Source organism: Falco punctatus, assembly GCF_963210335.1.
Source record: "Falco punctatus genome assembly, chromosome: 2".
Taxonomy (NCBI): domain Eukaryota; kingdom Metazoa; phylum Chordata; class Aves; order Falconiformes; family Falconidae; genus Falco; species Falco punctatus.
The window spans coordinates 68764979-68783720 of record NC_137581.1 but is presented as its reverse complement, the minus strand read 5'-3'; the positions used below and the strand labels follow the sequence as shown (position 1 = coordinate 68783720).

At 40.7% G+C, this 18742-nt stretch overlaps 1 protein-coding gene across 1 annotated transcript in view; it reads left to right on the top strand.

Annotated features, from left to right (window-relative positions):
- SLC9A4 (solute carrier family 9 member A4) overlaps positions 1-18742 on the top strand; it is a 60009-nt gene that overhangs the window by 4848 nt on the left and 36419 nt on the right. Inside the window, exons 2-7 of the mRNA XM_080377292.1 lie at positions 690-1153; positions 6537-6796; positions 10001-10218; positions 15417-15619; positions 16743-16829; positions 18193-18263. Coding sequence (XP_080233418.1) covers positions 690-1153; positions 6537-6796; positions 10001-10218; positions 15417-15619; positions 16743-16829; positions 18193-18263 — 1303 coding nt within the window. The remainder of the gene's footprint in view (positions 1-689; positions 1154-6536; positions 6797-10000; positions 10219-15416; positions 15620-16742; positions 16830-18192; positions 18264-18742) is intronic.

Genomic DNA, 18742 nt, shown 5'->3' with positions numbered 1-18742 from the left:
TTAATCAGCTTGTACAAAGCCTTGTGTTACTGTCGCTTCATTCCTGCTGCTTTGGATATTTTGTTGAGTGAATACTCACTGCCTCTGTTTGTGGATCACCTGGAGTCCGTGCCATGCTTCAGGAGAGTGCTGGAAGTGGAGGAAGCTGAGTAGACCATGGTACCTGAGCTGCTCCCTGCTCCCTTGGGTTTCTCCAGGTCCCTGGTCCCAAATCCAGCAGGAGCTCTGCAGCCAGGGACCTGCCTCAGCACTGGGGGGATCTTCCTTTGAACCTGCAGCCAGGGACAGGGGTCTCTTTGAGATGGAGGGACAATTCTGTGCCCCAAAGGCTTGGTAGTAGTGATTGCACAGCAAGGATTCTTGAATATTTTCTTTCCAAATTGTGAGGCATGTTTTCAAAGAGGTTTCTGCATTCCTAGAAGTGAAGCTTAGACTCAGGCACATTTGCTCAGCAATTGAGACCTGGGGAGTGGGAAGAAAAAAGGTTCATGACCTAACTGTTCCCCTGCTTTAGTGATACAAGTCTGGAAATATTTCATTTTTAAGGGAACAATACTGCCTGTTTTTACATTCATAATCCTAAGAGCAAAACCTGGCTGTCTAAAGACAAAGTCTTCAAAGGCAGGAAAAACATCAGTCTGACATCAGGTTAATCTAAACTTGACTAATACCCTAATGTTTTATTCAAGGTTTCCATCTCTATCACCGATTACCAAGACTCATGCCCGAAAGCTGCATCCTGATTGCCATTGGAGCACTGGTAGGAGCAATCATCTATGCTTCTGATCACAAGTCTCCACCGGTGATGACCACAAGTATTTACTTCTTGTATCTCCTTCCACCCATCGTCCTGGAGGAGGGTTATTTCATGCCAACTCGCCCATTTTTTGAGAACTTTGGGTCCATCCTGTGGTGGTCTGTGCTGGGATCTCTGCTAAACTCGTTTGGGATTGGCCTCTCCCTCTATGGAATCTGCCAGATTGAAGCCTTTGGCCTGACAGACCTGAACCTGCTGCAGAACCTCCTCTTTGGCAGCATGATTTCAGCTGTGGATCCTGTGGCTGCTCTGGTAGTTTTTGAAGAAGCCTCCGTCAACGAGCAGCTTTACATGATGATCTTTGGAGAGTCATTGCTAAATGATGGCATAACTGTGGTGAGTTTCTTTCCACTCATTGTCTTCCCCTCTTTGGGTTCTTGTGGCTTGTAGGATTATTGGGCACAGGACTAAAGCAGCTTTGAGGAGTTCCTAGATACATTATTCTATGGATACTCCACTCCATTACACTGAAGTAATTTCAATGTATGTAAAGAGTACATCTTACATTAACTCTTTCAAAAACGTATTGGTTTAGAGCTGCTGGAAGAGGGAAGCATACACATACACATACACATACACATGTTGCTCTTGTATTCCCTGAAATGAATAGAAAAGCTATAGCTGATCTTGCTGTGAGGATCAGTGTAAGACCTAGGAATGTTCTTGACATTGTGCAAGCAAACAAATAGAAAATTGTACCACATAAAGACTGAAGGCAACGAGGGTACTGATAGAGACCCTGCCTTTTCACGTGCTCTAGAGAGCCCTCTGGGGAAAAAAACCAAACCAAACCAAACCAAACCCAAAACCAAATACAAACCCAAAAACCCAACCCCCCAAAAAAGCCAGACATGGACAACCTCTGGAGGCTGCGCTTCTCCAGCCGTTTCTGGGAAGTTCCCCAGAGACCCTAGAGAGGAATTCCAGAAGCCACTAATAACTTTGCATAACTCTGTTTCTAGCAGTAAAAAACCTGACATCTGACAAATGTTCACCTTTCTTGGCTATCTTATCTTAAGTGTCCAGAAACAATGCTTCTTATTTTTATTTTTTTATATGAAAAAATTGTTTTTACAGAGCTCCTTTTGCTAATACTTTTCCTCATTCCTTATTATTTCTATGAAAACTTGGAGCAACCTGAAATTCTAGCTGTAAAACACAATTGACAAAAACACTTAGAACACACGTATTTTTCAAGAAAGAAATTCAAGCAGGAGATGTTATTTCTCAGAAACAAACAGGACTGCTCTTGTGCTCCAAGTTAACTGCAGGTTAAGGAGTTTTGCTAGATAAGATCTTTACAGAATTTAAATCACAGGAATCTAAAATATATAAAAACTATTCAGGTACTGTTATACATGAGGTACAGCACAACTTGGACTTGTAAAGTCTGTACAGAGTTCATTGTTGAAAGGCTTCATGGGAGAAGTGCAGTTTATGAGTAATGTGAAAAGGAAAAGGAATGAAATAAATTCTTGCAGTCACAGCCTATTGATCATAAATCGTTCCCCTTGGTGAAACAGGGCTGATGTAGAACCAAGGGACAAATGTTACTCAGCTTTAAATGAAACTGTTTATGCATTATAGTTGTAACAAAAAATTCCCCAATGCATCTATCACTTCCAGTTGTCTTTTTGGTTCCTTCAAGTGCAGACCTCAAATATGTCTTCTTCACTCTGGAAGAGCTTGTTTCATCCTTTTTTTGACTGGCTCACTACCTCACCTTCCCTTTTTTCTCAGCTGTTATTTATGATGTGGGATCCAACTCATAATGGTGTTTACATGATCTTTCAGTTAGGATCCTGTTATTGCATCTGTGTAGTGACAGAAAGCCTTTAAAAACAGTGGCATTTAGGCATTTCTCAGCACCACTAAGTGTGATAGCAAAAAAGATGAAAGGACTGTACATGGGGAGCGTTGGCCACACCACTGTGAGTTGCCTTTGCCCCATGTACCCTCATCTTTGGGGAATCTTCTCCCAGCAGCTATGTTGCAATCAGTTTGTCAGCTCCTGCTGATGTATCTCCACATTGACCACCTCTCATATATTTTCTGGGCATTCAAATTTTCCAAATCTCTACCTGGCTTCATGTTTGAGAAGTCTGAAGTATTTGTCACCTGGATGGAGCCCAGTAGGTTACTTTCTCCTCTCTGATAGCTCCCCTTTCCTTTTAAAAGGCTTTAAAACTGCTTATCTCGGGTGTCTTATCTTACCATTTCCTCCCTGTTCCTCTCTTAACAGTTTCCTTTGAGTTAACTCTGTGTTTAAAAAGATAATATCACCAAAATATATGAAGCATACATATTTTTTATTGTTTAAATACAAGTATCTGCTGGTTCTCTCCAGTCTGCTTATCAGCTTGACCATTTTTTCCCCTAGCAGGAAAAACTGGTATAAAATTTGCTGGACTTGTGTGTTATATTTGAGGCAACAATAACTCCCTCTCCTATATTTAGTTCAATATCCTTGTATAAAAAAAATCACAAAATAACATACTGTGGAATTAGAATGATGATTTAGGGGTTATGCCTTTGATGTAGGGGACTGGGACAAAAATGGGTAATTTACCCTTTCTACTCATTTGTAGGACCATATAGAGCCTCAGTAGGGCCATGCCTGTGGATGGAACAAGGCTCCAGGTCCTGTTCATTGCTTCTTTTACTGGTTGCTTCTGAGTGGACTGTTAGCATCAGAATAGTACAAACAGCAACAGGACTGGTCCTAGCAAGTATCATACATTAGGGGAGTTCCAAAGCTCTGTTCAAAACAGTGATGTGGGTAAATCCAGTGTGGATTTCATTTAAACCTGAACAGAGGTGGAGGACCCTGATTTTGCTGCAAAGTATTTCAGGCATCTGAAGCTCTGCTCCTGCATATACACAGACCGTTTCTATCCAAGAGGAGCTGAGCACCTGTGTGCAACAGGAAATGGATTCTTTCCTCTGACTACTTCATCTCTGAGGCTTGATTTTAGAAACACTGAGAGCACCTATACATCATGCTGTACTCAAAATTAAGTGGCAGTGACTATTTAGACTGCTATCTAATGGTGCCTTCTCTTCTTTGTGCGCAGTAGCATAGCAATTAAATAAACCTACTGCATGATGGAGACCCACATAAAATTGATTTTTTTATTTAAAGGTATTTGAATTTACCCCTCTGATGTCACTGAGGAAGCCTTTGACTACTGGATTGTATGGGTGCTAGGGAGGAGGATGGAGATATTTCTCCTGCTGTTGAAGCTGACCTATGTGTTTAGACTAAAATTAAGTGCATGTGGTCAGAAAGAGCTATCACGGTGGAAAGAGAAGAGTTATGAAGGCTGCCTGTGTTGGTGTTTAAGGCAGTCGCTTGAAAATCTTTTTTCCAATGCTTCTGATGTGGATGATATTTGCAATGCTCGTATCATAGACAACTGGAGCAGGGACCAGTCCCTGGGGAGGTCCCCTGTGGATGACAGTGTCACACTGCCTCTTCTTCTCCCTGGCTCTAATAGCCACCCAGTGGTACACCACTACATCGTAATATCCCCTCCAAAAAACCCAAAGCATGACATTCTCAGAGTTGTTAAATGAGGCCAGCTATCAATCCATCCCTTCTTGTTGGGTGAACAAAGGCATCTTGAGCTGATTCAGGCTTTTCTACCATATAAAGAATTATAGTACTCTGTTTACTGGCACAAACACTGCAATGTAACTTATCCAAGCAGCAGTTACATGGAGCCTCGCTTGTATGATGCAGTGCAGGATGCTGTGCAGAACAGTTTACTCCCACAAAGCATGTTACCAAAAAAATGAGAACTATGTCGCATTTCCATAATTTCTATTTTAATGCCAATTCAGTTATATCATATAAACGCTTTAGGAACTAGAAAAAAGGAGAAAAACTTACTATCATTTGCTGAGTGTAATTTGTTTTATTCATAAGTCAGCATAGATTCATGCCTTGGTATCATTTATAAAGAATCATGTATTCAAAACAGGTTGAAGTCTGCAAGAAAGGGGGAACAGAAACAGGTTTTGTAATTAAAAGCTATATGGTAAGTACAGTAAGGTTTACTTACTGTGGAGAGATGAACCCTCTTTTCCTTATCTGCCACTGAAGAACCTAATTTCATACATATTCATCAGGAAAAAGAAGCTCTGGATATTTTCTCACATGAAGCATTTTGTTGTGCTTTGTCTGTCCCCCCAAAACACTAGCAATGATCTTTCTGGAGAACAGGCTGTGTGACAGCTCAAGGTCATATATGCCCAGCAGCAATTTAAGATTAGATAGTAGCTGGGGAATAATTATTATCCTAATAAGCTTGGCTCTTCTACCTGAAAATATCTGCTTTAATCTTCTTAATAGCCTTCTGGAATTAACTATACGAAGAAGAAAGACGAATGAAAACCAGATAAGGAAAATGATTTTGGTCTGTTTTGCATTTTTGAATTAATGCTTTGGTGCACCAGCTTTGGAGACCTGGTATCTTTAGATGTTCCCAAAATTCTCTTGCAAACTGAAAGGTGACTTTCATGCATTACACACTCCCTGTAACAGATCTGTCAGGACTTAATGTTAACCGACTGTCAGCAATAAGACCTTTTTATTACTACACCACTCATTACTGTGGAAACTTCCTATTAGTTTCTAAAAGATGGATGAAAGTGCAATATACTGAAGATTTTTCATCATGTATTTCTGCAGAAAAGAAATTAATATTAATAGAAGTATGGTAAACTTATCTCCTCTAAACTAAATTAAAATATCTTTATAGACCAAATTACATAATGTAGAAAATGAACTCTTTCATCTAATCTGACACTGTTTTTTCTTTTTCATCATTTCAAGCTTTCTAGTCAAAATATATGTGTGAAGGGTCTTTAGGCCATTTAGAGTGCCACAGCTTTTGGTTCCCGCTTTGAGATTGACACAGAGTTCCTGGGAAGAACATTATGTAGCATCAAACCCCAAACGTGTGAGGACAGAGAAGCTGTATTTTTCTAGCTGGAGACAATATGAAAGCTAGGCTACCATTTCCCTTCCCTTCCCTTCCCTTCCCTTCCCTTCCCTTCCCTTCCCTTCCCTTCCCTTCCCTTCCCTTCCCTTCCCTTCCCTTCCCTTCCCTTCCCTTCCCTTCCCTTCTCTTCCTTCTCCTGCTTCATTTCCCATTCTGGTAATGTTTCATGGGGTTTATGTGTCAAGTACTATTGAAAAACATATAACATTCCAGAGTCCACCTAATGAAGTGTGTCCAGTCTACTGATCATACAGACAACCTAAATGGGATTTAATTCAAAAGTGTGATTCTTAGTCACTGCCCTGCCCCATCCTGAGTCAGAAAAATAATGTGGGGGGGGGGAACCCGGGGTTGGTAAGGTACCTAGCTGGTCTCTCAACATCTGCTACAAAGACCAATAATTAAGTTTACCTTCAGAAAATGAAAAAACATGAGTATTTTTCAGTTACTTTGATTGCATTTGATCCCCCAGAGTTTTACTTTTATTACATACCCATCTACCCTTCTGTTTTTTTGCTATTTTTCAGGACACTTAACAGATCTTTAATTCTGGGACTTGTTAAGAACTAGCTGAGATTTCAACTGCAACTTTGCTGAGCTGTGTAAAGGAATTTCAGGCATACATCCACCCCCACCCCCCCATGCTATGAAAAGAGTAAGCCTGCCAGGTTCAGAAAGTTATCTGACTGTTGTCTCCTTATTTTCACATGTAGGTTTTATATAACATTTTCATCGCCTTCACCCAGATGCACAGGTATGAAGAAATTGAATCCATTGATGTCTTTGCTGGCTTTGCTCGCTTCTTCGTGGTGGGGCTGGGTGGCATGTTGTTTGGCATCGTCTTTGGATTTGTGTCGGCACTCATGACTCGATTCACCCGCAACGTTTCTGCTATCGAACCACTGCTGGTCTTCATGTTCAGCTACCTGTCATACTTGTCTGCTGAAACCCTTTACATCTCCGGCATTTTGGCGTGAGTATCCTTTATGGTTTTTTGGATGCCCTCTTGAGGGAATTGGCATTGTTTTGAGGAGGGGGTTTGCTCAAGGCTGGTACAATACAGGCGTTTTCAGTCTTTGGCCTAGAGATCTGCAGTGGATGTTTTCTAAGGCATCTGTAAAATGTAGTGCTAACTAGGAAAAGCAATCCCACAGTCAGCGTAGACATAGATGTACTACTGAGGAGTGCATGTTTGCACTAAAATTATTTTAGGGTTTTGCCTGCGGTAAAAAATACTGCAAGCTGTGGGTAAAATGACTAGTGCTGCCACCATCTGACTGCTGCCTCTGATAAGATCAGCAGAATGAGAGAATGATTTGATAACAGATCACTGTATCTGTATTTATTTCTAAGCAGCATCACCATCAGATTACAAGAGAGATGGAAACTAAGGAGTATAGGAAATGTAATAAAGAACATCTGAGTTCTTCCTTTTGCATAGAGCTGTGAACATCAGCTCTAAGACAGTTTGCTGGAATCATTACATTTGAACAACATCACTAGAACTGAAACCAGGCAAAACCAGACAACCAAGAATGTCAAGCACATAAGGATACATATACTCATGTATGTGGATATTTAGACGATCATATTTTGATGTGGTCAGGACAGCTTGATACTGTTGTAATGCTGGGGACTGCTTCCTTAAAGTGCTGTGATGGCATGGTTGCCCACTGCAGAAAGCCGGCAGGTCTGTTGACGTAAATGCTGATAGGGTGAGTACTGTGGGAAGGAAGGAGGGCAGCAGAAGGAAAGGAAAGCAGGAAAGAAGAAAGTTTTCTTCTAACTGAAGAAAAAAGAACAGGGGTGGAAGTGAGAAATTTTATAAGAAAACTGCTGGTAGGTGAGTTTCAAAGATACCACACCAAACAGCCCCTCAGGAGGATGACGTGTAAAGAAAGGAGAACCTGATGGTGTCAAATGCTCCAGCTAGAGCTGCTGGTGCTTCAGGCTCAGTGACCAGCTGGTGGGTGGCAGCAGCCTTGCATGGCCTGTGTTGGCTCTGAGCTTGCATGCCAGGTCCTGTGGGCTTTGGTGCTCCAGAAAGGAGTTCCCTTTATTGAGGTTTAAACCTAAACAAATACAAGCATCTGGCTTTTGATGTCCAGACAGGTGCGTTTATTCACCTCCACTTGTTGAATTATGATTACCTAGAATTGTACAATTATAGATTTATAGAATCACAGAATGGTTTGGATTGGAAGGGACCTTTAAATATCATCTCATCCACCCCCCCTGCAATGAGCAGGGACACCTTCAACTAGACCAGGTTGCTCAGAGCCCTGTCCAACCCAACCTTGAATGTTTCCAGGGATGGGGCATCTATAGTCTCTTTGGGCAACCTGTGCCAGTGTTTCACCACCCTCATTGTAAAAAATTTCTTCCTTATATCTAGTCTAATTTTACCTTAATATTTTAGTTTAAAACCATTACCCCTTGTCCTATCGCAACAGGTGCTACTAAAAAGTTTGTGCCCATCTTTCTTATAAGCCCTCTTTAAGTACTGAAATGCTGCAATAAAAGTCTCCCAGGCCCTTCTTTTCTCCAGGCTTTTTCATTCTCCCCAATTTGTTCAATGTCACAGAAGGATCTGCTTTGTAAAAGCAACCTTTGCAGGATGGCCCTGGGAAGCAAAATTTGAATATTTGACTGCATCAAATAAATAGTTAGACAGGAGATATGTTTTTCTGAGCAATTAGACAAAGAAGATGAGTCTTGTAGTATGTTTTGCATATCCAACCCAGCTGGTCTGATTGAGGTGACTGGTGACTTTAGTTGAACAGGGTTACACCTACTATGTAGTGAGCATTAATACCATATGGACCCTTTCCTACCTGCACTGCCCAAAATACTCCTTCTCTGCCTATTCATTACACTAGACTACATAGCTCTTTATTTCTGTTGCTTCCTATTTTCATTAGAATACTGAAATGATTAGTAATAGAAGAAGGTTAATATAATTGGGATTTATTATTCTTACTGCTTCATTAAGGAAATCGTTGCTTGTTTTAGAGATGGGAACTTATTGTCACCCTTCTGAATTATTGAGGAATTCATTCATTTTTCACTTGGATCATGAAAGTCTATTATACATGTGTCTCTGAAAGTCAACAGTATTAAACATTAATGCCTAATGGCCTTATGTTAGAGTGTCCTTGGACCTGCTAAATGTCTCAGCCTCACCAGAATACCCTTGAGATTTCTTTAGTGGAAATTAAATGAACAGAAACTAGATAAAGGGTTATTTAATGAACAGTCAGCATTCTCTGAATTCACAAGTCTGGAAAAATATCATCACAAGAAGCCCCCAAAGACTAAAATAATATCAGTAGAACTAGATGATGGAATATGTTACTAGCATAGCACTCAATCTATCACCTATGACTATGGAAAACAAAGGGGGGAAGAGGAAACCCCCTTCAGTAAGGCTGCTCAAAGACTACTGCTCCATGTGATTGTGGCCGGCATCTGTGCTGGGTGGCTGCTGATGCCTCTGAGGAAGGCTCTAGTCTTCATTAACAGTGAAGAGGTGCAAAACACTGCTTTGTTTCCTTAGGCATATTCTCCACACCCTGGGTAACTAAAAGGGGGGAAGGACACCTCTGCAGAATAACTGAATTTCCCCTTGTGGCACAGCAGTGGGCTGCTGTGGGTGGAGAGTCACTGAAGATTTACCCTGGCTCTGCTGATCTGCAAGCCAGCTGGCAGGGAGCCACTGGGAGCTTTGAACCCAGCATAGGACTACCACCGTGTTCTACCACCACCACCTCAAAGGAGAAGATCACTAAGAGGCAGGTTCTGTCCCTCTGAGTAATCTATCCGTAGGCTGGTAGGACTTGCCCTTTCTTTGAGACTCAAATATTTGATGCTTGGTGACTTATGTGTTAGGCATTCAGGATAAAATGGACTCAGCTGGAACACGATACCCTCACTTCCTCATCTGGAAGGCTGACTGGTTTGCTTCCTTCTTCCTGCATGCAAAATGGATTTGTAAAGCTGAATGAAGATGCTCTCCTATCTAATGAAATAGCTAATGTTACTGAAGAAATAAAATGTTTCTTGATATTAGGAAGGTCACAGGGTGATGAGGTAGAGTGCAGGCAATGAAGGCTGAGGTCGTTCTTACATGAAAAGAAAAACAGATTTTGGCTGATCTCTGATGTTTTGCCTGGTACAGGATGACAGCCTGTGCAGTGACAATGAAAAAATACGTGGAGGAGAATGTTTCCCAGAATTCCTATACTACAATAAAGTATTTTATGAAGATGCTGAGCAGCGTCAGTGAGACCTTGATTTTTGTGTTCATGGGAGTGTCCACAGTGGGGAAAAACCACGACTGGAACTGGGCCTTCATTTGTTTCACTTTGCTCTTCTGTCTCCTTTGGCGGACACTGAGTAAGTCAACTTTTGCAAGCAGCTTTCTCTGCATCTCTGATAGAACATACCTTTTGGTGCAAAGGTGTGTTAGAAAAGTCTGTGCAGACTGGCATAACGAGTTCAATAATGAATTTACCAGGTTTATGTTACTGACAAGTTATTTTCACAAATGTACACATGGAGAAAAAGGGGGAAGAAGCCCTGAAGAAATCTGTATGCCAGTCTTTAAGCACAGACTTTATGATTTGGTGAGAATGGAGTAATTTTAGCAATAGTAAAATATTGCCATGATTATGGCTGTATAGATGCTTACATCTTAGTAAACTATATGCCCTTGAGTAAGTGGGCATCATAATGATTTCATTACATACTGTAATTCGCTTACTAATTAGATAATGTACATCACCACACTTCTGGTGCTATAACACTAAAGGTCCTGGGACAGGAGTGCCGGAGGCATTGAAAAAGAGGGAAGGTGAAAATTAGTGCTGATAGATAACTGAAAGGGAGACCGTTTCCTTCCTTATACCACATCTAGGTCAACCACACTATGCTACTGTTCCTCACAAGTCAACTCTGAAGTTTTAAACTGCTAGAAAAGAGTGCCTGTTTGAAGTGACTCCATTGCTACACACAGAATCTCCCTGTTCCTGTGAGGGTCTCCTACTCCCCAATCTATGAGACTGGGATTCCTCCAGCATGGGCAGGGAAGTTTATAAATGATGTCACACAAGCTGTGGGACACCATTTCTCATCTTGTCCTAATATTCAGGATGGATTTACAGTAATGTTGAAAAAAAAGAAGCAATAGGAAGGCTGGTGGTGTTCTGGAGGTGGTAGCAGTCCTGGCAAACTTCTCATAGGAGCTGCTTTAATGCCTGTTAGCCAATTTACTGCAACTGTGGGAGCAGAGGCAACACATTGCCACCTTCTCTTTCATCTACTAGTACTGTCCAGCCAAACCCCAGTGCCAGCTGGAGTTAAACTATGACACACTCTAGCTGACAAAAGAAAAGAAGGAATCACATAATGGTCAGACCAACCCTCTAGTGGTGTCTTCAGCAGAGCCTTCAGGAGATGGTAATTACAAAACCTTGCAAACCTTCCCATGTTCTGAGCTCTGTTCACCTATTTCCTCAGCATCTACAGTCTGTTTTGTCACTACGCTATATAAGTGTCTGGTTTGGACTTGTTGCCGATAAATTATACTATCATTTTTTTTGGACCTGAATATTCTGCATCAGTTTAAGTTACAACTGCTGCAGTAGAAAGCAAATGTATTTACTCCTGGAGAGGTGTTGAATTATGGAACACATCCTACTCAGCCACTGTTACTGCCACTTAAATTTAGTTAAAAATATGAGGGAATGATGCTTTTGTAATGAAAGATGTTTTGGAAGTAGTACACATGAGAGGGCCAAAAATACAATCATGCAGGCAACCTTATTTCTGACAATTTAGCTTCTGTGTGCCTGAATTAGCCATCTTAATAACAGGTCTTTTGAATCTCAGTGGGATTTTTCATATTTTTAAAGAAAAGGAGAAATCCAAATATTCCATGAGATGGCCTTGGAGGAGACGTTCTAAGAACTGAAATTTAGGCACCTGCCTTGGCTAAGTACATAGATTAGCTCCCCCATGTTTCATTTATAATCAAAGAAGTCTCCTCTGGAACATCCTGTGGGGCAGAATTCTGCACTGGGCACCTGCCACCACCTCCTCCAGCATTCAGCCCTTGTCTATATTCCCTTTACATACACAGCCCAGACTTGAGGTCTGGTCATTGGCTCTACATCATCTGCTACAGTATGGAGGAGGAACAAGAACTGTCAGGTGATTCATCAGGCCCAGCTGTGCCCTGAAGGGGGAGGCAAAAAGGGGTTGAGAGGAAACAGCCAGTGATAGTTGCTGGAGACTGGTTGATAAATCAACTGGAGAATATGCTTTGTCTTCTCCACCACTCACAAAGGAAGAAATGGATGAAGATGCGAAGACTGAGGGCAGCCTTAACTGCAGTCACCATGCGACTGTGGATGCTAAGATCCTGAGAGGAGTGAGCAAGACAACAAACAGCAGAATTACAACCCTGGACTTCAAAGACAAGATTTTGGCCAGCTGAAGTGGTTGATAATGTGGGAAGGGAATTGGCTAGACCGCTGGGCTCAAAATACTAGTCTAGCTGGTGGCTAATGGCATCCCTCAGGGCTCAGTACAAGGACCAATATTATTTTAATGTCTTCATTAATGGCCTGGAGGATGGAATAGAATGCACACTGGGAAAGTTTGTGGCTGTTGTGGTTTAACCCCAGCTGGCAATGAAGTACCATGCAGTCACTTGCTCAATGCCCGCCCCCTCAGTGAAAGGGAAAGGAGAATCAGAAGGATTCTAAACTTCTAACTATTCATGTTAAAATGCATGGGTTGAGATAAGAAGAGTTTCATAATTTAAATAAAATATAATAATAGTAGTAGTGGAAGTAGTAATAGTAGTAGTAGTAGTAGTTGTAATGAAAAAGGAGACAACAAAAAGAGAAAGAGAAATACCTCCCCCCACTAAAAACAAGTGATGCACAATACAATTGTTTTACCACCTGCTGACTGATGCCCAGCCAGCCCCTGAACAGTGATCAGCCCCTTCTGGTCAGCTTCTCCCAGTTTATATCCTGAGCATGATCTCCACGGTATGGAATATCCCTTTGGCTAGTTCAGACGAGCTGTCCTGGCTATGCATCCTCCCAGCTTCTTGTGCCCCTGCTCACAGCAGTGCATGGGGAACTGAAAAGTTCTTGACTTAGGGCAAGCACTACTTAGCAACCGTCAGTGTGTTATCAACATTATTCCCGTGATAAATCCAAAACACAGCACTGTACCAGCTACTAGGAAGAAAATTAACTCTACGCCTGCCAAAACCAGGACAGTGGCTGACACCAAACTGCAGGGAGCAGTCAATATTCTGAATAGCTTCCATTGAAAGGGATCTGGACAGGCTGGAGAAGTGGGCTGACAGCAAGAAGTTCAAGAAGAGCACATGCAAGGACTGTGGGTTAGAATAACTCCATGCAGCAGTATAGGCTTGGAGCCTAGTAAGCAGATCTGCAGAAAAGCACCTGGCCTGGCAGACAACAGGTTGAACACAAGCCCGAATTATGTCCTTGTGACAAAGAAGGCCAGCCGTGTCCTGGGCTACATTAGTAAGTGCGTAGGTAGCAGGTCCAGCGAAGTGTTTCTGCCCCTCTCTTCAGCACTGGTTGAAGTGTGTGCTGTCTCCAGAGTGCTCTCTCCAGTTCTGGGCTCCCCAGTATAGGAACGACATGGAGGTTCTGGATCAAGTGTAACAGAGGCCACCTACCTAGTCAGAGGCTGGAGCACTGGACATACAAGATGAGTCTCAGAGTGCTGACTCCATGCAGCCTTGGGAAGATAGGGCACAGGAGAGACCTTATTACTTTCTACAAGTAATCAATCAGAGGAAAGAGAGAAGACAGAGCCAGACATTTTTCAGAGGTGCACATCAATAGGACAAGAGGCAACAGACACAAGCTGGAACGTGGGAAATTCTGATTAGACAGTACGAAACCATTTCTTAACATGGACGGTGATCCAAAGGCATTCAAGACTTGACTGGAGCTTTGAGCAACCTGATCTGATTAGCTTGACTTTGAGTAGGGACTTGGGCTACACGACCTCTAAAGGTCCTTTCCAGCCTGCAGTACTCTGAAGGTAACATTTGGGACTAGCTAAGTGTTGGCATCAAACATCTGAGGTTAAGGTGCTATTTCTTAAATCTCTCAGGTGGCTTATCCCTCTGTCAAAAAGAATACCAGAGCAGGAAGAAGATGTTGGCTTGACCCTCAAAGCCCATACACATTTCAAGACCTTTTAACCCTGGGAGTCCTGGAGGAAGGCATTTAACAAGAGGAAAAAGAGGAAAGGGGAAACCTATGAAGGTTCAAGTAGGTGCATCTGAACAGCTCTATTCTATAAGGATGACCTAAGTACTCAACAACAGAGGTGATACTATTCTTGTGGGTTGACAGCAAAAATAAAGTAATTAAATATTTTCTTGCTAATCCAGGGCCAAGCATGGCCTCTAATTTTTTAAAGGCTCAGTTTTGGAGTCTGTATTGGAATATCCTTCCAATCAAGACAGAAATAAGCCCTCTTCTGATACAAAGGCTATTTTGCTGCTAAATGTCTGTCCTTCTCTCAAACACCAAGGGGAGTGCTAGAGCTTTCCAGAGGAAGGCCAAAATATTTTCTGCTGAATTTGTTTGCTAAAATGATTACATCATTTTCTCTGAAGCTTGAATAAAATAAAGAGAATTGGCCTGAGGGTGATACCTCACATATGCAGTTTCAGTCTAAGTAGCTGATGTCTAGCATATTTATAAGTAGCCAAATAAGGTCTTATATAAAGCAGTATCCAGCAACCTACATAGCAAGATAGTGCTACTGCCCTTACCTATAATAATCCACTGAGTTTATGAGCGACAGCTGTGTAAAATAACACTAGTAATTACCAGCATTTGTCAGTTTTTACTTCAGTAGTTTAACAGTTTCCACACAAAACATAAGTTACAAATTTCTTATGGAAGATGAAGAAGATTAAGAACAAATTGAGCAAACTGCTGAATTTACTCTATAAAGAAAAGCTGCAGTCCTTACACAGCCACAGGCTGTCCGATTAATCTTAATTTTTATTAAAAGCAAAATGAAATTTGAGAAATAAACAGAGAATTACAGGCACAATAAGCCAGAGGATTAAAAATTAAAATGCTATTACTCTCTGCTTTTCAGTGAACCTGTCCACAGGACTTGTTGTTAAAGCACTGTTCAAACACTTTAGGCAGATACTGTGCAGAAAGCAGGAAACATTGCAGGGGAAGACACAAAAAACTCTCATCCACTGGTTTGTCTTGTCTCCAGAACACGTTGGAGAAGAACTGTGCAACATAAATATAGAACATAAATATTTTCAGCTAATCTCACTTCTAACCTGCATGAGTGAATTTAAATCCTGAAGCAATTAGGAATCGTGGTCTTTTCTAGGAGATTATTTCACACAAAACAGATTCAGCAGTTGGTCAAAGAGAAGCTACAAGAACAAAAAATTTGAAAGAAAGGTCTGTCAACAGCTGCCTGAGCCAAGATACTTTGTTTTAAATATTTGCCTTTTCTTCTTGATTAATAACAGTTGTGGTTCTTTCCCTTGCTAGGTGTATTTGCTCTCTTCTACATCAGTAACAAGTTCCGAACATATCCCTTCACCTTCAAAGACCAACTCATTATTTCCTACAGTGGCCTTCGAGGAGCCAGCAGCTTCTCTCTTGCATTCTTGCTTCCAGTGAATCTCTTCCCAAGAAAAAATCTCTTCATTACTGCCACTCTTGTAGTTATATATTTCACTGTGTTCATCCAAGTAAGTGTATTTCTTAATGGATTTCATGTATTAGAGGTGACAGAAAGCTTCATAGTGAAGATTGCATTGAATTTACTCTTAAACTATGACAAGCTATCATATTTTAAGGCTAGATTTAGCACTGCACTGTCTAATTATCCTTTCAGGGCTTTTTAGGTATCACTAAATAACTTTTTCAGAAAGACTTTACTGAAAACCTGTGTCTTCTAAAATATTCAGGGAAAAGGGCATTTTGTGTCCCAAATCTGTGTTCACTCCACATGTGCTTGCTAATGTTTCCAAATTAAGAAGCATTTTAACTACGCTTCAGCCCAGAATCATTCTTTACTAGTGGTGTATCTCAGACTGAACTACGTCTGTTCTATGAAGGTTTTTGAGGTTTTTATTTGATCTTCATTCATCCTGAAGAGCAAATGAGAACATTTTGAAATCCTTTGTGAAAGAATATTAAAGAAAAATAAAGTTAATAATTCAGATTTGTAAGAATAAGTGTCTACTTCAGAGGTTTGGGTTATTCCACTTGGCTTACTCTGCTCTACCTGGAAGAACTGAATCTTCCCGAGGTCTTGCATCCCATGTTCTGTATTTTCCCATACCAATCTCTCTGATACTCTAGGGTGCCAATGGGACACTACACACTTGTGGTTAGCCACTTAGATTCCACCATAAAATTTCAGAAAAACCCTTTTCTTTCTATTTCCCCTTTTTAAATGCTATTCTGTAGCAGTTCAGTAAAGAATTGTGAACAGCTGGAAATGGTTCCTAGGTGGAAAAAATCCACAAAATTTTTAATTCTGAAAATGTTGAAGTAAGAGGATTCAAGAGTGTAAGAATCTCACAAAAATAATGTTTTCTATCAAGTGCCTGTTTTGAAGAAAGTTGGCAATGAATCACTTTACATGGTTAAAACATGTCATTAAATATAAGCTCACTTAAGAAAAGCCTGGTGAGTAGGTTTTTTTGAGTTTTTGAATTTTAGACCTCCTCTGTAGCTCTCCATACAATTAGTAGCTTGTTCTTGCACCTAAGACATAGCTTTCCTAATTGATTAAAATGGAATCCTTTTGCTTTCTGTTTTTTTCCAAAAGATAACTAACAATTCAGCTCATTGTTCCAAATGCAGGGGATCACAATTGGACCATTGGTCAGATATCTAGATGTTAAAAAGACCAACAAAAAGGAGTCCATCAATGAAGAAATTCATGTGCGAGTAAGTCTTTTTCACATCAGTAGCTGGTATCCTAGAAAGAAGAGAAATTGTATTCCAAAAGAACTGGACAGAGGGAGGCATTTGGTAGCGCGGGCATTCAGTATATTTGGACACCGAATGCTTTTAACAACATTGGGAGGAAAACCTAGGCATAATTTTCTAAAATATAATATCTCATTTATATTCATAGTAACTATCATGTTATAATATTGTACCACAAGTGTCATGAGTGTCATGGTATAGCAGAGCCCTTACCTCTTGATCCTTTTGACCATGGGAGGAGAGAAACATGAAGGCAGAGTTTACAAAATGCACTTCTCATCCTTCCCAGCTAGATTTGTCAGACACCTTTTTTGCCATCTTTTGACTGGTTCTAGACACACTGAAACCTCAAAAGTCTTTAATCAAGTTTTATTGAACTGAAATGAGTTGAACCATTGGTCTGCAAATTTAGTTTCAGGTTATTTTGAGTAATGATCTTTTCCCCTCTCAAACATTTACTTCGGCTCTCAAATTACCATTATATAAATAAAAGAAAGCTGCTCAAACTGAGTTAACAACACTATACAAAATACATGTACATGCTTTCATTTTCGCAATAGAGAATGTATTTGAAATTAACAGAAACACTATGCCTTAAAACTAAGCACATAGAGAGACATTAGCAAAATTAGAACATCTGAACTGATTTGAATTTGAAGTGTGTTTTGTTTTTACTATTCCAATGTTTACATTTAACCGTGAAAAAAAATTATGTTTAAAAGCACCACTTAAACAATATGTATGTAAGAACTGGCCATTTTTCTGTCTGTTTCTATAAGGCTACAAACACACAGAAGATGGATGAAAATTCTGGTAGTTAGCAGAGATGAATTTACCAGTCTCGTGACAATTTGCAAAATCCTCAGAGGGCTGTTGGTCAAGGCAAAGGTTAAGGTGTGGGGTATCTGACCCTGTGCCCCTTTGGGAGATGCCACACATGCAGAAGGGAAACTTGGGTGACAGAACCAAGAATTTAATTTTTGGTCTCAGTAGACAAAGAGGACCAGGCAATTTGGATGCTCAGTGTCATCTTCCATTGGACACAGTCCTTTACTCAGCCCTATATGTGGCTGAGTGATGCTTAGATGAGAGCAGACTGACAGACTTGCCACGTCCATCAAAATATTGACACTGCAGCCAAGCATAGGAGCTGCCACAGTGGGAACTTTGCCTTGATCTTTAGAGAAATGTAGATGCTTTCAGAATTAACTCACACCCTTCAACGAAAAAAATCTCAAAATCCTGCTAACAATTGCATATTTTTGGTGACATTATTTTCTCATAATGGCCACTAAAAATTCTTCCATGTTTATTTCTCTAGTTGATGGATCACTTGAAGGCCGGTATTGAAGACATATGTGGACATTGGAGTCATTATCAGCTGAGAGATAAGTAAGCATCTGTTATTGCAGCCTACTATAATAAAATAACCTATCTATCATGTAAAATACAATAGGTAAATAGAATAGGAAATCAATCTTGTGCCCCATAAATCTAAAATAGCATGAAAATATTGGGGACATAGGCAATATCTCTTTTTAAAAAGTGAACTTCTGAGCAACCGTTATCTCCCGGGAGTGCAGTGCTCGTATACTGCCTGCTAAATTGCTTCTGCACAAATAAGCAGAAAATAAGCTTCCTGAAAGAAAAACGTAGCACAGGAACTCATGCTGCAGACATCAGCCTGTGCACATAGCCCTGGCATAAATCTTAGATCTGTGGCAGTGCTCCTTTAGGTCTGCATTTAGAACAGAAGCTATGTAAGGTGTCAGCACTTCATTGACTTCTGCTGTAACCCTTCACAGCAAATATGATCCCTTGTTGGTGAGTACGGATTCGGTAATAATTAGTCACCTGTCCTTAAAGGTCTT